The sequence below is a fragment of the Toxorhynchites rutilus genome, chromosome 3 (genome assembly GCF_029784135.1).
Source record: "Toxorhynchites rutilus septentrionalis strain SRP chromosome 3, ASM2978413v1, whole genome shotgun sequence".
Taxonomy (NCBI): Eukaryota; Metazoa; Arthropoda; class Insecta; order Diptera; family Culicidae; genus Toxorhynchites; species Toxorhynchites rutilus.
In genome coordinates this window covers 180,238,635-180,260,959 of record NC_073746.1, presented here as the reverse complement: position 1 = coordinate 180,260,959, position 22,325 = coordinate 180,238,635, and the positions used below count along the sequence as shown (strand labels likewise).

At 41.3% G+C, this 22,325-nt stretch overlaps 2 protein-coding genes across 5 annotated transcripts; both read right to left on the bottom strand.

Annotated features, from left to right (window-relative positions):
• Positions 1–359: 359 nt before the first annotated feature.
• On the bottom strand, positions 360–12,753 carry LOC129779302 (protein croquemort-like). 4 transcript variants are annotated; one of them, XM_055786706.1, is made up of 6 exons: positions 12,708–12,753; positions 2,013–2,195; positions 1,643–1,948; positions 746–1,587; positions 600–690; positions 360–528 (listed from the first exon to the last, which is right to left on the bottom strand). In XM_055786706.1, the coding sequence occupies exons 2-6, from the start codon at positions 2,142–2,144 to the stop codon at positions 415–417; spliced, it is 1,485 nt and encodes a 494-aa protein (XP_055642681.1). In that variant the 5' UTR covers positions 2,145–2,195; positions 12,708–12,753; the 3' UTR covers positions 360–414. The 4 variants fall into 4 exon arrangements, with proteins under 4 accessions (XP_055642681.1, XP_055642679.1, XP_055642680.1 ...); XM_055786704.1 differs by having other exon boundaries at positions 2,013–2,271; positions 12,708–12,751; XM_055786705.1 differs by having other exon boundaries at positions 2,013–2,271; positions 12,703–12,741.
• Positions 12,754–19,265: 6,512 nt separating this feature from the next.
• Positions 19,266–21,267, bottom strand: LOC129778073 (protein croquemort-like). The gene is made up of 4 exons (XM_055784727.1): positions 20,770–21,267; positions 19,784–20,613; positions 19,634–19,724; positions 19,266–19,568 (listed from the first exon to the last, which is right to left on the bottom strand). The coding sequence occupies exons 1-4, from the start codon at positions 21,199–21,201 to the stop codon at positions 19,458–19,460; spliced, it is 1,464 nt and encodes a 487-aa protein (XP_055640702.1). The 5' UTR covers positions 21,202–21,267; the 3' UTR covers positions 19,266–19,457.
• Positions 21,268–22,325: the final 1,058 nt, after the last annotated feature.

Sequence of the window (22,325 nt, the reverse complement as noted above, 5' to 3'; positions counted from 1 at the left end):
ACCAACATACCATATTAACACCAGTTTTGCGAGTATGAAGTGTCTTCCAGGGATCCCCAATGAACCAGGATCCACTTACACGTCGTTGCCACCATTTCTGGTTTTGTGCATGCTCAAGAGGGCAACACTGCCGTCGCCACCACTGGGTTATAGGACTGGCTCTCAGCAACTTTTAGTGATTTCTCGAATCAACGTAGACCTGAAGGGGAAGCGATCCAACACAGTTTCAAGGGCCCCAGTAACCTTGTTGACGTCCAGCCATGAATCATTGTGAGAGCACCCTGTTTGAACTATTTGAGGAATTTCTCGTACGTACCGCTGTACAATAAAAGTTTGATTTTTATAATGAGGTATGTTTCTTCTTTCTGTACGCCGTATACAACGATATACCACGATAATATCGCCACTCTAGAATCAGTCTTTCCACACGAAAAATGCGACGTAAATCGCCAGTCCCATCGACAGGATTCCAACACCAAAAAGCGCAAACCCGGTGTAAATTCCACCATTTCGTAATCTTTCAATGAACTGTGGAAAGGAAATCAGAGATTATGATGAATGATGAAAAATCCATGAAATCAGAGAAGCTTAAATCATACCAATAAATCATCTATAATATCTTGAGTGAGAACTACTCTTTGTTCTACCCAGAAGACAGGCATCACAACATCAGGAACATCCTTGGTTAGGCTGGGAACAGACGATAAATGAGCATTTCAACATAAGTTACTACCTGGTAACTTACTCTAGTCCATAATCTCTTAAATGGACATTAAATTGTAGTCTCCCATTGACAGTTAATGGAGTGCCGGAGAAAGGATGCAATGCGTAACGAAACTCATGTGATTGTCGTTTGGGGCTCATGCCAGATACTGCTAGCAGATAGCTAGGATCTGCTAGATAGAAGTGCGGGAAACTCACCAACATTGGTGCACCAAAGTTACAGCCCGAAACGTCCATAAGACCAGGCTTCAGCGCAGGGCACTCTTCCACGGGAGCAGTACATTGGCACTCTGTTTCGGCAAAATTATTGCCGTTGTCAAAAACGCGACGATCGCCCACCCATAATTTACCTTGCAGGTCATTCAGAGTAAAATCACCTTCATGTCTCAAACTAATTGCGCTGCATACATCTGTTATGAATAATACAAAGTCTCCTGGGTTATGAAATTGAGCATTTGTCATCGGCGCGTTCACTTGGCCTGCAGAACCACGCACTTGTCCACACCGTTCGCGGAAATATGGCACTGACGACTCGTTATTCCATGTTCTCATATGTCCTGTTCTCGACCAATCATCTGTACCGGTATTCATTCGAAAAATACCGTCATGTTCGAAACTTGTGTTCCTTTCAACAAAATAACCGAACCCATCCCATGCAGGTAACTCCACTCCTTCGATTAAATCTGGCACTTCCGCCAACAGTGTTTGCAGCGCTGCAAGTAGTTTGTCCTCTGCGCCATCAAAAAAGATATCCTTCACGAGTACGTTCTTGTATGTGATGCCATCGAGCAGATTATTCTGCGCAATCATGCCGTTAACCATGAACTGTAGCATTGTATTGCCTTCGACCAATTTACCAACCGTCTGAAATGATACTAATTACAGAATTTTGAATCAATTCGTTCGTAATTCAATTTACCAAAAGCATTGTATGAGGAGTCGTTACTCTATCATTAAGGAAATCTCCGTTTGATTGTTCGGGAATGTAGCGCCAGGTTCGCTTCTGCTTGAAGGTAATAGTGTGATCGTCATTGAAACGCACATCTCCTCTCTCCTGAACCTCCAGGAAGACATACGGACCACGTTGAACGAAGTGTGGTTGAACATTAGGGTTTGTGATATCCTCCGGATTCGTCCAATCCCAGAAATACATGTCGAAGTACATAGGCACATCTGAGGATAGCCAGTTATCGTAAACTCTCGCCCCTGGCTCCAGCACGAATTCCTATTCGATGAAAGTGGAACGCACTGAAGCTTTTCTCTGGACAACTCTAATTTAGAATACTCACTTGTCGCGCTACTGAATCTATTATTGCTGGCCATCCGAACCCGAAGAAAGCAGCCAAAGCGAAGATCACCAACACGCCAGCGAAAAGCAGGATCCGCTTGACAGTGTTGGAGCAATTACAACCACAGCACATGGTGAGTGTTTATTTCCACATTCGTAAGTACCCGACTGTCGGAAAGTTGGACTGAATCGATTTACGTTCAGTCCAATTAGATAAGCTGGTATAACTTGCCGTCAATTCGAGGGTTTAAATTATGTTCCTGAAGAATGAACATTTTTTCGGAACTTTCATATGTACGGTAGTGCTTGCGGATACTGGAGTGGCGTGAGTGCGTTTCAATGACTTCCCGTCACCGAGAGTCGGAAATGCAGTGTCGTTTCGAGCAGTGTTATTTCATAAAGATTTGAACAAAATATAAAGTGGGACTTCTAATAGGGGTACCGCTATGTTCCCGATGTTTGTCAATAGTGATTCTATATGACTTTTGGTCATGTGATTTTGGGCCAAGAAATGGTAATTTGCGGGAAGTGTTAATTCTTTCATTCATAAAACAAAATGACGGCTGAAGCGGATTGAGACCACAACAGCAGTTTACGGAATGCCCAATTTTACTTTCTGTCCTGATTTCGAGTGTCGAAAATCCATCCAAGATGTATGCACTTCGTAAAGTACACACAGTCGGTTACGCACAGTGATCACCAAGCGATCCGGTATAGAATCGGTCAACGAAACCACGTGCTAGTACGGAGGACAACAAGCTGTGAGCGGAAGTGGAAGACGAATGCTTTCGACAAGGATCTTTTCGTCGAAGCACTTCGTCTAGATAGCGAACTTCAGACTGGAACGCAGAAAAGTTGACAGATCTACTGGTGAGAGCATGTGACACAACCATGCCGAGGAAAGTTGTACCAAAAAATGGAAGACGCCCAGTTTACTGGTGGAACGACTCCCTTCGCAACCATCGCGCTAGTTGTCTCGACAGGTGAGAAATCCCGCGAGGGTGGCGGGTTGCGCATCAAGTCGGAGGGCAATTCCTAATCGGTTCACTTCTCGACGGGTGAATGAATGCCTGCGAAATGGACATAAGCGCAGTGGAGAGCAACGAGTGGTGAATAAGAATATAGAGAAAAAGGGAAGGATCATCGCAGCATCGCAGCGTTGAAGACTCGTGAATTGCATGAGCACAGCCGCCCCCTAAAATAGTCGCCTGGATGTGGTCCCAGGGGGAATGAGGCAACGAGTAGAGGCCTTGGTTTTAGTGGTTGAGAGACCCACTCGACGTCTGGGTTAATCCTTCCCAGATAAGGCAGGTAAAGCGTTCCTCACCTCTACAAAAAAACACAGTCGAGTCTTGGTCCCTTTTCCTGTCGTAAGAGGCGACTAATCGGGTAACAACGCGAGTAAAGGCACGGTAAAGCCTAATGGAGACTGCACGAGGGAAATACTGTGTACAGAAGCAACGAAAGGAGTGCCAAGAACATCAGGAACGACGCCAGTAAGATCCTGGTTACGACATGGAAAACGGACATGATACGGAAACGATTTCAATTCGACGCTGAAGGCTAAAGACCTTAAACTGGCTAATAGTGCGGTTTCCCCCAACTCCGTATTAACTTGGCAAGTTTTCGAACACAGTCCCCAGTCCCCACAGTGAGACCATGCAAAGGACCGTGTCAACCTTTGCATGGCCTCACTGCTTGCATAGATAACCATGGGATCAATGATAGTGACTATGTACAACGAGCGGAGATAGCGGCCCGAAGTTGGGACCCAACGGACCATGAATACGAACGATGAATTCAACAGACGAAACGACGAGAATTACGACTTCAGCTTGGGATGTCAAACTTGATGGAGGTCAAAAAGAGAGTGAACGATCTCTACGAGTTTATCAAAAAGAAAAACAATGTCCACACCAAGATTAAGCACCCAGTGACGAGCATCAAATCGGCCGTTATGGCTGCTGACCGCTAGCAGAAGGAGCTAATCACGCGAGCCGAAGTTACGGAAAAGGCACTAGTCGAGGCTAAGGATAACATATCCATTGAGGTACAGGATATGCCGAAGGGATCTCGGAACCCTCGAAGAAAGAGGGATACTCCTGGAGACGAAGAAGACCTGAAGAATGCAAAAACAATAACCCCGTCTATACAAAGGAAGATGAAGGCAGTTAGCAGCCAACAATATGGTGAAGACAATATATACCAAAATAAAAGTCGGCTGTCTGCTAAAGATTGTGACTCGATGCAGATGCAGAGATTCTTCAAGTGCACAGGCCCCGACAAATCTAACCTATGCAGGAAATGTGACGAGAAAGAGCATGTTGCGAGAGGCCGCTCGATGCAACAGAGATGTCTACTCTGCAAATCGGAGGACGGTAGCGACCATACGACAGAAGGCTTCAAGTGTCCCTCGTACAAGTAGGCGTTGGCAGATTCGCAGCGATGGAGGTAATCCAGATACACGTCAACCATTGCCACACAGCTCAGCAACTGTTGTAGCAATCAACCAAGGAAACAAAATGCGATGTTACAATCATAGCTGAACCGTATCGAGTACCTCGCGATAACGGCAACTGGGTGACGGACAGATCAGAGATGGCTGCAATTCAGGTAACGGGCAGATATCCTATCCAGGAAGTGGTTGGAGGCTCATATAAAGGTTTCGTAATCGGCAAAATTAAAGGAATCTTCGTGTGTAGATGCTATGCACCCCCGAGATGGACAATCGAGCAGTTCCACCAGATGCTAGACGCAATGACTGCGGAATTAATCGGTAGGAAACCGATCGTCAGTGGAGGTGACTTCAACGCTTGAGTGATTAATTATACGAATTGAAAATACACTGAATTCAAACACGGTTTACATCTGCCGAATAAATTCAGTTACATAGTTCAGGAATGAAAACGGGACACGTAAGCCCAAAAAAAAATATCAAAAAGTCATATTTTTTGAAGAATTTTATTGAGTGAATAAAATCGACAATGAAACCAATAAATCAATCATTCTTAGAAGTACCTGCTTTGTTCTCCACAACGAAATAATGTTTAGATGCTGAAGGAGGGTATGATTTTTGGAAATTTGATCGTAAAATTTGTCACATTCCAGATCAGAGTTACGTTTGGCATTTATAATAGCGTTTATAGTTTAAACATTGAATCACGACAAAATTGTGACCATATATTGTTCATTGAGAACTATTCTTCCAACAGATGCGGTACTACCAGAAAAACACATAATATCATCAGTAAGCTTCACTAATGCCTTTTATTCTGGAAATTTGTTTTCCATTTGAAAATATTTGCACACAACAATTCGCAACTGGTAAGGATTATTTGTTCCACTTGTTTATTTCAATAAGTATAGTTCCTGTAATCTAAATGAACAGGATGTTTTTTTAGTAATGCTATTTTGAATCTTTGGCCAACCAGGAATGGACCTCTTTGACCTGCAACGTCGAACCACACTAGACTGTGCCAAAACCTACAACATCGAACCTGACGTCCGCTCAGCATAGTGGAACGACTCGATTTGCTAGTGTTTGGTCCTTACTTTGAAATCGTAAAGCAAGTGGTTAATATAATTATGTTGTGTTACCTTCCATTTGTCAAAGTACTCCAACTAAATATCTTTGAATTTTTGCGCCGTTTTAAAAAAATTGACCTCATGTATTACTTTTTCCAGTAAGTGTACCAAATCAGAAAACATGTTGCGTTTTTATGAAATAGTTTTGTAGTGTATTACTATTTATGCTACGAACCCATCGAATTGTAAATTCTCTAAGAATTGTTTGATATGTTTTGTATTGTATTGTATTGTATATTGTATAATTCATCCGACATTCTGTTTGTGTTAATGAATAAAAACTTAGACTAGTTTACATACATGAAACTCCACATAAATACACAGATAAAAACAGTCATGCTCTCCTCAATCTATTCCTAAATCGGTTTGACGATTCTCCAAACTCAAACGCAGATTCCACCAAAGAAAATTCACGAATCATCGCTGTCATCGGTTCATGATATCCGTATAAAGTTCGATGGAAACTTGGCTGTAGCAGGGATGATTGCCGCAAAGTACTTCGGGGAACATGGAAGTCAAGTTGTGCAAGTAACTGAGGGCAGTCCACTTCACCGTTCAGGAGTTTCGCTACGAATACCTGCCGGTGCAGTTTCCTTCTGTCTTCCAGCGTGTCCAAGGCTAGTAACATGCATCGATGTGAATAGGGTGGCAAATTGAACGGTTCACGCCATGGTAGGTTGCGCAATGCGATTCTCACGAACCTTTTTTGGACACACTCGATCCGATGTTTCCAAATTAAATCATATGGAGACCAGACGATAGATGCATTCTCGAGGATAGGTCGCACTAACGAGCAATACAGCGCTTTCAGACATTGCGGGTCTTTAAAGTCACGAGCTATTTTGGATATAAATCCCAGTTGTCGATTTGCTCTACAGATGATAGAAGAGTAGTGAAGATTGAAATCCAACTTCGGGTCCAATAGAACACCAAGGTCTGTTACACGATCTACTCTGCGCAGCGTAACATTTTCAACAGAGTAATCGTAGAGGATTGGGTTCATAGAGCGGTGAAACGTCATCACCGCACATTTTGGAACGCTGATATTGAGTTTATTGCGATGGCACCAGTCAACGAAAGTATTCAGCAAAGTCTGAAGACGATGGCAATCCTCAATCGAGTAAACAACAGCATACAGTTTAAGGTCATCAGCATAAATCAGTTTGCATCTGACTCCCAGCAGAGCTGCCACATCGTTGAAGAACAATGTGAACAGAAGTGGTCCCAGGTTGCTTCCCTGCGGTACGCCGGAAGTGCTACTGAACGCGGAAGAGATACACGAGCCAAGTCGCACCCGAAGAGTTCTTCCCGTCAAGTACGATTTCAACCACGTTATTAGATGCTCGGATACTCCAAGTCGCGAAAGTTTGCAGAGCAGGATTTTGTGGTCGATCTTATCGAATGCAGCTTTTAGATCCGTATATATTACGTCCACTTGCACTCTTTCCTCCAGAGCGTTGATGCAAGTACTAGTGAAGTATAAAAGCTTGGTAGTTACCGATCGCCCAGGAATAAATCCATGCTGGTCAGTTGATATGTACCGTTTCGAGCGATTCAAGACTACTTCACTCAAAAAAATCTCGAACAACTTGGACGCCGCCGAAATACTGGTGATACCACGATAGTTTCTTACATCCCGCTTGTCCCCCGCCTTAAAGACAGGAAACATAAATGACTCCTTCCATAATGTTGGGAATTTACCTTGCTCAAAAGATGCATTGAAAATGGCTGCAACAGGCTTGGCTAAAGCAGCTGAACACCGACAGAACACCACCGCCGGGATTCCATCCGGACCAGGAGTAAGCGAGTTCTTCAGTTTTCTCGTTGCTGAATGCACCATAGCTGGAGTTACTGTGAATGTGGACAGATCCAAGAAGTCAGCCGGAGTATCAGTTGCAGCAGATGTCGCATCAACATCACAAGTTGTTCTTTGTTCGAAGACTGACGCAAAATGTGTCGCAAACATTTCACACGCATCGTCAGGGGATACTGACTCTTTCCCATCAAGAATCACGTTGGACGGAATGCTCGAGTTTTTCCTTTTGCTGTTGATAAATCCCCAGAAGCTTCGAGGGTGGCTCCGCAAATTCCGCTGAACTCTGAGTACGTGAGATTTATACAAAGCACTATTTAGCCTACAATAAGTAGCACTAGCGCGCTTGAAATCACGCTTAGTGTCAGGCGTTTTATGACGACGCAATTTTCGCTGTGCTGAGTTACAATCACGTTTTAGCTGTCTGAGCTGAGGGGTACTCCAAGCTGGAGAAATAGGACGTCGCTTGGGAGGGACATGTGATTCCAGCCAAAGTCGAATTATTTTACAGAAACGGACAGCCATCAGGTCAACATCTGCACATTCGGTAACATCGATCCAGTTCTGACTGAGCAGATATTGCAGTAGGGAGGTATAATCAATTTTCTTATAATCAAGCTGCCTTACTCCATCATTCACATCTCGAGGTATGTAAGATGGGCAAGTATGAGGCACGGCAAGTGAAACGACCAGAGGCGGATGGGGAGGATCGATCGGCAACAATGACACGGCAGATTCATCTACTTTGAAGTCATGTTCATCGCTACAAAACACCAAATCTAGAGTACGACCGCGTGAATTCCGGACTGAATTTCGTTGAATAAGATTGACGAACTCCATTCCATCAACGAGGGCAGAGCTTGCAGCACTCAACGACGATTCTTCGGAAAGGACAACCCTGTTATTACTGGTCTCCCATTGAAGCAGAGGCTGGTTATAGTCACCACAAATGAGAACTTTGTCCTCAATACTTGTCATGTCATACAACTCCTTGGCAGAGGCAGTGTGAGCGTAAATCACGTCAACATCGCGGCTTCGATCGGGTGGGATGTACACAGCACATACGAAAAGCTTAAAGCCGGGTAATTTCACTAAAACACAGACTTGTTCTAACGTTGCACCGCGTTCAACGTTCACTCGATAGCTGGTATAGCGTTGTGATACAGCAACTAGCACACCACCGAAAGAAATCTTGTCGCTGTTATTTGCGTTACGATCACAACGAAAAACGCTATAGCCAGGTCCAAATAGCTGAATCGAGTTGATGCAGTCGTCGAGTCCAGTTTCAGTCAATATGACAACATCAAGCTCGCAATCAGAGACAGCCAAGAATAAATCGTCTATTTTCGTTCGAGTCCCACGTACATTCTGGTAGTACACCCAGATGCAATTTTCAATCGAGTCCGCCTGTTGTTGATGTTCCTGAGGTGGGAGTGGTGCGGCGCTGGAATCGACGGATAAATCAGGAAAGAAACAACGCAACGCAGGCTCGAGTCCAATTTTGAACGAAACGAACGACATTTTTGCGACATCTTTCCCTTTCGGGACCAACCGGATTACGTCACACGGTGAAGAGAGGTCAAGACATCGTGTCACAATTTTTTGCACATCATCGGGAGTAATCATAGGCTGAAATCCCGATAAATACAACCAAAATTTCGGTGGAATCGGAGCAGGTACGATGGGGCCGATGGACAGATCGCTGAGGTCTATAGATCTTGTTCCGCGATCCGTAGCCAAAGAAGTCGAGTCGTATTTTTCCTCACGAGGGCGTTTTAGTCCTGGCTTAGGCCATGTCCGACCGATAGGTGTAAGCAATGAATTAGACTTACTACCACCCGCATACGATTGAGCCAACGAGATACCGTGAACCTTCTTGTCCAATTTGTCGACTGCATCGACAAGCAGTTGAACTTGGCTCGTTAAATCCTTCGAGGTAACAGAAGAATCGCCCTGGGATTTCGAAGTGTCTTCCATGTACTGCTTAAAACTCCGACCATTCAATTCAATTCGACACTCAGTGCAGATATACATTATCTTTCCCTGGGTGAGAGGGTCACGGAAGGCACGACTGTTCAATCCACAACAATGTTGGCTGATGTGGAGATAGGCCTCGCAAAAACCGCAGCGTATGGGATCAATATCGTTCACTTCCAATTTGCATTGTTGACACATCTTCTTTGCCATCGTCGCCTTTCGATTCGCAACAAACAAGAACGTTGGGACAGTGGCTGGTGTTATTACTTGCTTCGGCGAGATGAGCAAAAATTCACTGTCGAATTTAGTGAATTGTCGTTCGAAGTTTGATGTTCCAAGAGCACGATTTAAACACAAACGAAGTTGAAATCACAGTAAAATAACAAATACGAATATTCAATGAACTTGCACGATGAAAAACGGTTTAAAATATCGACGAATAGCGCAAACAGTGACTAACGTAAACAACAACAAACGGGCAACAAACGGGCAAACGGGTTTTACATTATGATTCCCTAATCCTAAAACGTTTTAAACTAACAAATATTGGAAACACATCCATCTTCCCATACATTTGTTCTGGGCATTGCTGTCGTTACATATCCGTGCTTTCTATTCCGCGGTATGGGTATAGCAGTGGGGTATAATTTTTAAATAGTGATCTTTCGTACGGACACTGTGGACAGAGGGTATATTGTAAATAAACCCCGTCCGTTCATAACTTATTGCGTATAAATAAGCCATTCGGGATTTCTAATACTCAGTCTCGCTCCAACTAGCGAGCAATCAGCAGTCTCACCTAATGCTATTGTCTCGCAAAACGGGTTTTCTCTACTCAAACTTCAAAAGTGCAATCGTTCCATGCGATGAATCGGTCTCAGATGCTTAAATGGATGCTAAAAAGATCTGTATACTGTAACTGTTAGAGAGTGTAAACATAGTACTCAGGGGAACCCGAATTGGCAGCCGTTCAATACCGAAAGTTTTTTTTGTTTGAAACCTCCCTCAGGTCGAAGCGAACGTTATCATTATTTATGAAAACGCGTGTAACGGGGTTGTCTGAAGCATTTCTTCACAAAGTTCTTACGACTATCATGATCACGTCCACTCAATTCATGAGTTGGATGATTTAGAGATGGAACTCAAAGCGTAGCAACATAATATTTGCGCACAGACTGTCTCAATGACTGCTCAATTGAAACTCTTACTCGTTCCACATTTTTAGGTATCCTTCCTATGCCTTTCAATTGTGCCCACAGGATTGTGCTTCCTGTAGCAATCACACAGTTTAAAACCGTTCGAATTACTCTAACAATTGGGGACCGGTTTAAACGGGGAATATTACAATGTGGACTGAAGCCTCTTTGTTTCGCAATCATTGATTGTTTCTATAAAAGTCAGGTATGACGAAGCCCTGATATGATTCAAAAATGAATCTCATGACGGCACGACCCCATCTCCAGCCGAAGTGATAAACAAGCGAATTGAATGAAATAATCTTCCATTTTATGTTGAGGAATTCTAGTAAAACCAGTTGAATTAACAGCAACTTCAGAAACATAATCTTTTTCAACATGGCGTATAAATGTTCGAAAGTCCATTAACTAATCTATGGTCAGAAGCAATTTAAGGCATGTATTTCTAAATAAATCGTATTACAAAAAGCAATAATTACAAAGATTGTTTTCCCTCTTACTCAAAGTACAGTACAAATTGATAAAAAGACGTGGTAATCCAAAATGGACTTAAAAACGTAACTGTCCCGTTCAAAACGGTACGTTTTGTCAGCCTATGTAACAATCGCCATGAGTCAACAATGACGTATCTGTCGGGATGGTGCGCGACAGGCTGACGTTTTGACGTTTACGGTCATCATAAAAAACTGAAGTCTTTAGAAAGTCAATCCTCGTCTTTCCATGATATACATTCTAATAAGTACACAACACTGTTTATTAGGGTGGCAATGGATGTATGGAAAAAATTTCATCAGTATGGAAAAAAATTCAAAATTTCCTCATTTCACATCAATTTGGATGTATGGAAAAAATTTCATCATTTCATCAAAATTTCATCAAAATCTTCCAGGGGGAGAGTAAAGGAAATTTGGAAAATCAATTTTTTTTTTCGATGCCAAATGACTTAAAAATGCAAGAAACGAGATCTGGTGTCATCTCGAAAAAAATGGCCGAAAATCGACCTTCTGGGACTTGACTTGGCCACTCATTCCCAAAAAGTTGATTTTCGGCCAAAATTTCTTTCCCCTTGGAAGATTTTCGAGGATAAAAAATCAAAACTTTGAGTGCTTTGAGGCACCCCTAAATCATGTGCGATTGAGCTGAAACTTCGACCAAAATTTTTTTCGAGATGACACCAGATCTCGACGTTTCATGCATTTTTAAGTCATTTGGCATCGAAAAAAAATCATTTTTCCAAATTTCCTCTACTCCCTTCGTTAACTCCCCTTGGAAGATTTCCAAGGATCAAACAATCAAAACTTTGAGCGCTTTGAGGCACCCTTAAATCATGTCCGATTGAGCTGAAACTTTGCAACGGTAATTTTTTCGGGCCAATAAACAAAATGTACATGGTCGGTTTTTGAAATTTGACATGGCCGTTTTCGCTGCCACCCTACTATTTATAGGATGGTAAATTGTGGGATCTTCCAAGGCAGCCCACGTAGAGCATACTTGGAGAAGCGTTTCTGCAAAAACGGACAACAGTTTCGCAAAAACGGCATCTAGTTGAATTAGAAGAATCCATATGAATAATACGTGTATAAGAGCAAGTCGTAGAATTTTCTGTGGGTCATGAATTCACCAACAGTTTTGCATACGGGTCTCACTGCGACTGCAACCGTTAATCGTACGCGCATAATCATTTACTACTCCGTTCCCGTGTGTTCAATTGTGCTGAAAACATATGTACAAGTTTCAGGGCTGTCAACAGTAACATTTCAACGTTATGAACGACTTATTTAAATCAAATCCTAACTATTCTAGGATGTTCTGAACGTCTGAAGACCGATTCCAACCAGAGGCAATGCAAACCTTGTATGTGTTCTCAGGGCGAATTCACAACTCGGAATGCAGAATTGGAGAGTCCCAGAAATGGATAACTTCAATGAACTACGATCAGCACTTCTTTAAGGACACATTCCATGCAATTTAAAAATACAAGATACTTCGAGCACGCTTTTCATTCGAATAAAAGTTCACGATGTATCAGGGAGAACACACTTTGTAACATTGTTTCATCGCTCCAGCTTCTCTACGCAATGAATATGTGCAGCAGCGTTGTCGAATAATAAATGGATCACCTTACACGTTTTTCTCAAAAGAACAGCCTTTTTTCACTACGAGTACCCCCCAAATACTGGACCCGGGTGGACAATGCTAATCACCTTTTACTGGCACGAAGGCTACGCAATCGAAAAGTACAATAAAGATATCCGATCTTATCGTTCAGTATCAGTGACCAAAGCTATCCGATAAATCGTTTGGCGATTAGCTCGCTTCGGTTCGTGTTGGTACGCCTCATTTATCTGATAGATCTAATAAATAAATACAGATTATAGAGCGTGTGACGCTTATATGGTGCTGGCGGAATGTTTCCCACACTTGCATTTGTGCTTGTCATGTATGTCGGATCATTTTTATGTAAAGTCCAAAGTGTAATGAATGTAATTATCCAAAGTCAACCATGACCGAAGTTAAATTGGTTAATAGACAATATAACCGAAAATTCATGTGTTGTGTAGAATTGTAGAAACATTCTGTTACTGTGCTCTAGAATGGCGCATTTACTCCATTCACAACAATAAAAACACTATCTGGCTGATCATCTTATTTATAGACCCCACACGTTCTACCCAAACTCTTACAAAATTCTTGAACTCTAATATGACGATACATTTATGATGCTATTTTCATTAGGATTTTGTTAAGTTTGCTCCTAATTTAGTTTCTTCTATTTTCTCAACGCTACTTGACACTACTCCAACGTATTCCATATATTTTTCCATCACAACCGCGAGGAGATACTTTTGATGTTTCAGCTTTTCAATCTTCTCTGACAGAAATTCGTCTGAAATTTTCTATCATTTCTTTGAAACTTTTGTGAAATAATATCATTCGCACCGTTTTTAAAAATTTGGATCATAAAACCATCAATAAAATGATTTAGGGTCCAGAAGCAATTGACTTCACGATAAGCATTGTTATCAGTATTCATAATATACGGTTAGTTGATAAACATATAAAAAACGGTTCGTTCATCATATTGTAGTAGCCTTTACTTCAATCTCACATTGAAATAAATTATTTTTAAAAAACCAAATTAAATGCTGTCAATTTTACTTCGTCAGTCATATTGCAAGGTATGCGACCTATCAAAAAGCGCAGGTTCTTTGGAATAAACCGATGATTGGTGGGAACGTCTTGAATAAGTCAACAGTGGAGCTATGTCTCATAGTTTCAAAACTTCTAACTATGGTGGAATGCCGTAAGTATTCCAAGAGTTCTACGATTTAAACATTCGATTCCATATCAGTGAACTGTTGAAGGTAGTCGTATCCTAGCTTCGTGCCATGTAAATTCCATAAGGTCGTAAGCCAGTTTCCATCTGAAGGCATAAATTTGATTTGGTTGGATAATCGATGAAGGAATTTACGGAACAACTTCATAACGATGATGTCGGATGAACAGTAGAGCTTCAAACTAAGTTCCATCTGAACAAAGCTCATCTGAAACTCCCTTCATGTCCCCTCTCCCTAAACCAGGCGTGTTGTAAAGATTGTCTTTGAATAAACTCACTATTCTTTCTTTTTGTGTCACTTTTTTTTGCTTTTATGATTACACATTTCCGCAATAATGTTAATTGATGCGCAACCTTTGAATTGTCCTTCGTCCAAGACCCAATTGGACAGCCGATGACATCGTTCCGATGTGGTTTTAAGTACACCTTCAACACTTTTTCAACCAAATTAATTTTCATGCATACTGATGGTAGCCAGATAACGACCTCAGTGAACTTTCAGGGCATGATTCTGTACCTCCTAAAGTCCAAAGCTAGTCTACGGCTGCTATGCGCTATGCCCTTAAAATTTCATTGATAGGGCTTCATAACTGTTGCGTTCTTAGAACTATCAGAAAATCATAAGTCTAGAAATCTCTCCAAGCTCACATCGCGAAACAAACAAAAGAAACTTGACAGCTCGACTGAATTGATAAAGCTTATAACATTCAGAATTCGGAATCACACAACCAGTTGTATCTAAGGATTGGTTAAAGGTACAAAAAATGTTTTTATATCAAAATGCAGATAATGTATTGTTCTTTTCTGGAAAAAAAATGTTCCGTTACAGTTTTAATGAATTCTCGTACTTTTCATCGGAAACCATCCATTAAAGTTTGGACTCTCTGTTGGTCAACCTCAACGGCCATTTTTTCCACGATCTCTTCCTGTCTGCAGTATCCGAGTCACTTTGGCACCGATCTTCATTTTCCGCTTGACAATTGCCCAACATTTTCGATTGGGCGGAATTGAGGGCAATTGGGAGCAATCGATCCCATTGTCACGGTACCATTGAAACACCTCTCGACTGTAATGGCAGCTTGCCAAATCTGACCAAAACTCCACCCGATCATTGTAAGCCTTAATAAACGGAAGGAGACGTTCCTGTAGGCACTCTTTCCTGCATATTTTAGAGCCTAATGTCTTGTTTGTGACGAGACTTTTGGTTTTCTATCTACAGCTGCAAATCCCTTGCCAAATCAAGAACCTTCTGGCAAATTTATCAGCGAAACCGAACTGAAATTGGGGATATCTCCTCTGGATTGGCAACATAGAATTTCAGGCCTACGAGTTGTCCAGAATCCATTTTTACATACGTTTCGTCATCCATCAGTATGCATCCTTCGTGCTTTGTCAAAAACTTGCTGTACAACTTTCGAGCGCGTCTTTTGGCCACCACCAGCTTCAGCATACTGTTTAGTTGCATGCAGGCCAGGAATACAAATTCTTCGGATGTTACTCTGATTAGAGTTGTGTTTTGGCGATGTTGTAGTCCGAGAGCCCCGAGAATTTGCCTTAATCGTTCTCAATACTTCAACCTCAGCTTCCGATTATAAGTCGCGTCCTCTAATCCATCCGAACAACAGTTGTGCATTTACGGGAATATTTCAGCACATCATACACGGTCGATTTAGCCACTTTCCGCGATTCCGCGATTTTAGTACCCGACCATGCCGGATTAATAATGTGGGTATCCAAAACCAAATCTCTTCACTTCTACAGGGTTGCTGCAAAAAGATTTCAGATATGCCTACTACGACCGCTGCTATAGAATGAACAGTGTTTCCGGATTTATAATGTTTCAAGCCTTAATTTGAGCTCTGACCGTGAGGCTTTACTATGCTGCTTACGCTCAATTTATGTTGGTTGGGATAGGGAGGCCAGAGTCTTGTTATTTGCCTTCTTATGGTTTTCACCGTGTTTGAGCATAGAAAAAAGCTAAAAAACAACCTTCTTGGGTACAATCGGATGCCTTTAAATTTTTGTCCTACAAGCTGAATGGCATCTATCCAGTAGTGAAGACGAAAACCAGACGAGGTGAATGATGACGACACAATTCCACCAGTGGATAGGTGCACGAGTTACTACCATGTTATGAAAGTCCTCTAAACTGACTAAACATTAATCAAAAACACGTTTGCGCCATGGAATAACTCTAAAATGACGAATGTTTCTTCGGGAACCATTTTTTACGATAATAATGCTTCGTTTCCTTCCCAAACAAGTTGAAAACTGAAAGCACGTGGTCGACATCGTCAATAGCTTTTCGAAGTTCATATCAAATAATGATCATAAAATTGGCAATTTTTATCAATTTTTTTAATAATGGGTAAAAATTTCCAATTTTTCATGATTTTACCTTCACACGTACTGACGAAACTACCCATGCAGCATCAATCATAGTAATCCATTAGTCAGCAAAAAAATTTACAGCCTTATCAGTCGAACTCTAACCGTGATGGCGAAAACAGTGAAGCTACTCCGTTCAGAAGTGTGCACGTTCAAAGAACGGTATCCCGCCGCGTCCAAAACGGACATCGTGCGGCACTTTCTGGGCGCCGGATACGCCCGTTCCGGCATCTACAACATCTAGGCACTATTGGACAACAATCAGAACATCGAAAGAAAGCCCGGTTCCGGACGGCCGACGACCCTAAGCGACAATAAGCTCCAAAGGATGCTGAAGAGGAATATCGAGGGAAAGGTGGCTACATCGCTGCGTGTGCTTGGCCGGGTGGTCGGTGCAAGCGGAAAAACTCCTGAACAATTAATGCAGTGGTTGACGAAATGTTATTCCACTTCTGCTTCTTCGAGAATAACAGTTTATCGGTGGTTTAGTGAATTTAAAATGGGCCGTATAAGCACCGCAGATGCACCTCGCTCTGGAAGGTCAAAAGAGGCTACGAATCCAACAATCGTAAAACAAGTGCATCGATTCGTTTTAAACGGTCGTAGAGTGAAGTTACGCGAGTTAACTGAGGCATTTCAAAAGAACGAGTGGGATACATTTTGCACGACATTTGGACATGAACAAGCAATCCGAGCGATGGGTGCCGCGTTTGCTGACCGTTGACCAAAAACAGCGGCGCGTTGATGATTCAACAGCTGTTTTGACGTTGTTGAAGCGTAATCGAGTGGACTTTTTAACGACATTTGGCTAAAAACGAAACGAATACCATTCACCAACCACCGAATTCACCTGATATGGCTCACTGCGACTTTTTCCTATTCGAAAACCCAAGAAACCACGTTTCAGCACCCGAGATGAGATAATGCAAAAATCGAAGATGGCACTGAGGGCCATACCGCAAATCGAATATAATACATGTTTCGAGGATTGGATCAAACGCTGGCATAAGTGTGTTGCAGTCGATGGGGAGTACTATTGATGTATAATCTTGTATTTTTCATTTTCTGCATAAATTCCTGGAACTTTTGGATCAAGGTGGTATTTTATATGTGTGAGTAATTTTCGTGCACAATACGAACAAAACTAGCTTATATGTAGTATATGTCAAACCACGTTGAACTCCATTTTATGGGGAAAATGAAATGAGATAGTCGAGTCGTAGTGTGAGATAGCAACTAATCTCCCGAATGACTGTCACGACGAGTCATGTTGACGGCAGGGTTGCCAACTATTTTTTTGAAAAATCAGGGAGAATGAAAAAAAAAATCAGGGAAAATCAGAATAGCTCATATTGGGTTGTCCGGAAAGTTCGTACCCATTTTTGATAAAACAAAAGTATTATTTTTTGGATATTATATGCACGGTGTTGTTTTGCAATCAATCCAGGAAGTTCTGAAATCTTTCAGGTAGCCTAAACATTATCTAATTATGGAAGCTAATTTGTCCAGTTGCGAGCAGTATTTGTGGGTATGTATCCACCGGTTGCTTGGTAGAAGCTCACAATATAGAATTCCTCTCCAATACCACCTGAACCAGATCATTTTTTTTTCAGGTGAAGACCGGGTCAGTCTGATTGTTTAAAATGACCTGTTTTCATCACCCACCACGATTTGCTTTAAAAAAAACGATGCATAGATGAAACGCACAAGTCGTAACGATTTACGTAACCATGTTTGAACTGATACACATGAACGGAGATTTTAAACATTTGTAGTGTCCCTGCTAATTCATTTGTCGTGTCTCTTGGATCATTCTCACAACTTCTTGCTTTACAAACAATTTAATATATATTCTTCAAGAAATAAAACACTTTCTAATAATAATTACAGTTTAATAAAAAAAAGAAGATGCTTACACGTTCTTACTTCTAAAATTCTTGTACATTGGATGTTATTTGCTGCGAACATGTAATGAAACCTGTATCGTTTTTATTTAACTGTACATATTTTTTGGTCGCTAATATTCCTTTCATCGTTTCCGTTCCAATTCTGTTTCTAATCTTCGTTTTATTGAGATTTAATTGCGAGAACCTTCGGGCATATGATTCTTATTGATTATATTTCTTTCACGTTAACTTCAAAATTCAAAAAATGTCGATAAAGTATAATCGAAAGGAAGAGTAAGCATTATATAAGCGCGGGCCGGAAAGCTTTTTAATGTAGACTATTATGACAGTTCTCATACACAACCAGCAAAACTCCCAGTATATTTATATGGATTTTTTTTCTGAGCAAAAGGTAAAAAGTAAAAAAATGCAAAAAGCAAAAAGTAAAAAATTAGGGAAAATCAGGATCATTTTATAAAAATCAGGAAAAATTGAGTGTTTGTCAGGATATCATGGAGCGTGCCAAAAATTCTGGGAAATCCTGAAAAATCAGGAAGGTTAGCATCTCTGGTTGACGGAGAAACTGCTGGAAGGAGCCAAAACTCATTCGCAATTGAATACGAAGGCAAATTTCTTCTTAGTCCGCTAACTATCCTCAGTTGAATATGACCTTGGCGAGCCCTGGTACAGAACCCACTTATCCCATCTAATGCAAAGTATTACCTAATGACCGTAGATGTTTTGTTTTGGACGTGAAGATGATTGCTGTCCGCGCATGTATTCTTGCATCTACTACTTTGTCTTTTTTTCTACTTTTCATCACTAGTTATGATACGCCATAGAGAAATCTTCTTTTTTGCCTTCCAAGCGAAGAAAACCGTAATATACTACGCTGTAAACTTCACATACCTCAAAAATAGGTAAAAATCGACCTACAGTGTTAATTTACATGATCATGGAGGCCCATTTATGGGCCCATTACGCGAAAGTATTCGATCGTTGAACTTTCTCTCAATAAATCAGTTGTGGCCGTATCATTTCTGAAGAAAACCGGTTTTTATTAATCTGTTCATGACAAAATTGCATATCAAAATAAACACACCAAATGACAGCACATATCGCAAAAAAAAAGTTTGCTGTAAAAACGTTGAATTTATTTTATTCTGAGACCAGTCTTGAAATTTTATGAACGCTAACATATGATTCAGTGATATACGTTGTTGAGGTAGAATTGGTATTGATTATTTCATTTCAGTTTCGTTGATCATTTCCAAATTCTAACAGAAAAATATAACGATACCACGAAACATATTGTACCAACGATTCCAAGCCCAATTGCCACGTATATTCCAATATCGGGTAGTATCAGAAGCAACTAGAGTAGATAGAACAAATTTTTAGAACCTAAAACGGTATTAAACCTATATGTTCACACCGTACCTTCAGATCATTCGCAAGCTCTTCCGAAATCTCCGCAGTTTGTCGGAACCAAAGCACAGGGAGCATAACCTCCGGAATTCCTTCCAGTAACCTGTAAACACAAAGATACAGTCCAATTCAGATTTGTTCGTCCCAAATGGTTTCACTCACGTCAAGCCGTACTGTTTCACATTCAGGTTGACCTGCAATTGTGCTTTCACAGCTAGAGGCACTCCTGTATGTGGCTCCAGCGCAAGTGTAAATTCATGCTCTGTCCCGTTCGGATTCATCCCATCAACCGCATCCCGATATGATTGATCTGCTAGATAGAAATGTGGATACGACACTGTGGCCGGAGCTCCCATCTTACAGCGAGCGACATCCAGAACCCCAGGGAGTAGCGCGGGGCATTGTTCTTCAGGGGCAGTGCATTGACATGCGGTCTCTTCGTGTCTATGCCCATTGTCAAAAGGGCGCTCATTTCCTATCCACTTGTATCCTTCCACACCATGTAGATCAAAATAGCCTACGTATTGCAGGCTCATCGTGCTACAGATGTCGGGAGAGAATACTGTTACGTTTGCAATTTTTCCTGTTTGGAAGGGCGGCCATAACTCGCCAGTGGAACCACGAACAACTCCGCAATCATCCCTGTAGAAATTAGTACGGTTAGCTCCATTCCAAAGTCGCATCATTCCCATGTTCTCCAAATTGTCCACACCGGTACCGATTGTGAAATTACCGTCGTATGTTTCACTTTCATTGCGGCCGTAGAACCAGCCGAATTTGTCAAATGGCGGCAGCTCGATCGATCCAATCAATTCAGGATTCTCTGCTGCTATTTCCAAAAGCGATTTCAAGAAAAAGTCGTCATGTCCTTCGAAAAGCACATCTTTCACGGGAACGTTGTAAAACGGCGAGTCGATTATATGACTATTACCGACGAGCATTTGGTCGAACCATGGCAGTAACGGATCATCCATCAAGTTGAATCCAACAGTCTAAGATGCGGAAGATAGAGGCTAATGCTAATAAAATTTTGGATAACCCCTAATGAAATATTATTGTAAGTAGTTGAAGTTGCTTATAAGTTCTTCACAATTCTTAGAAGAAACATTCATTTTCATTGTAACACTTTCAACAAATGGATTGCTTACCAACAACACAGGGTTGATCGTCACAACTCGGTCAGTCTCTATGTTTCCATTGGATAAATCCGGGTCAAAATGCCAAATGCGCCTCTGGTAGAACGTAAGTGTGTAATCGTCATTCCAGCTGAGATTAACACGCTCATGCTGCTCTCTAAATGTATACGGTCCAAGCTGTTCCAACCGAGGTTTATATCCCTCGTCCTGGTAGTCCTCGGTATTCGTCCAATTCCACAGGTACAATTCCAAATAGGTATCAATGGGAGGTTTGTACCAATTCTCAAATACTTGCGAACCTGGCTGCAGTGACAGCTGCTGTTCTGTAACGCTGCGTACTGCCAACGGCCAGGTAATTCCAAGGATAACAGCAATGATGCAGATCAACGTTGAAATACCAAGCGTCCACCAGCGTTTAGCTTTACTGGAACATCTGCAACACATGGTTGAGTTTGCTATTCCGACTCACTGATGGTTACATTAATCCGATTAGGACAGTTTAAAGTACTGCACTTGAATGATCCCATAATTGTGCAATGTAACACTGGTTGGAGGAGAGATAAGATTGCAATTCAATAGATCATAAAACCATGCGATATTGGTAGTTAGATCAGATCATGTTATTGCAGAAATATTATAGCACTTTTTCAATGTCATTACTAGGATTGTAAATGAAGAAGATGTTGAAAGTAATTGTTATAATAGTGATCGAACATCAGTTCAAAAACAAGCTGCACCACATAGACTACGGTTTAACAGTGCAAATAATTGTCTATCTAACATAGCTTACTGAAAACAAACATATGTAAACTACCTTTGGAATAAGTAATCGCCTCTGTGCACGAGGCATATAGCAACTAAAAACTGACGAACTACACTTGCAGGTTTTCACGAGCTTCTCGTGGTGACTAAAAGATCAAATCGTTATCTCCAAGTTAAGAAAGGCTAAGATTAGATTGAGTTCGGCAATTCACCAATCCAATTCTGCATCTGCGTTCACAAAAGACCCACATGTAATGAGGTTCTCAGCCATCAAGCGAAGATAATCTAATCCGTGGGACAGAAAGGCAACAAGCGTTTATTGTGATCACTCAGTAAGCTTCAATCTCGAATTTTGAATCAGTTCAAAGGATTTAGTGGTCAACGTTGAATCTATAAAATGAATCGATAATTTCTAGATAGAAAATTCGAATAGCACATTTCGGCTGTAATCCCGTACCACTGCATCAATGCACGTATCTGTAATGCAGTACCGAGAAATAAACGGACAATCACCCAGATGCTAAGGATAACCAACTTTTGGATGGCCACCAGTCAATTCTCCATATTCAACACCATAAGGGGGTAGTACACTATGAACATCATAAAAAGTATTTGATCATATTGATTTTTGACGAAATAGCGACATTTTTTGTAAAAAAAATTGCGTTGTTGCCTCAAAAATCGAGATGAAAACATTCACCAAAATTTCATTTTTCAAAATATCAAAAAAAAATCCTACGTACGATAACAAGAAATTCAGTGGAGAATCTGGGAAAAACTATTTCATCAAAATCGGATGGACCGTT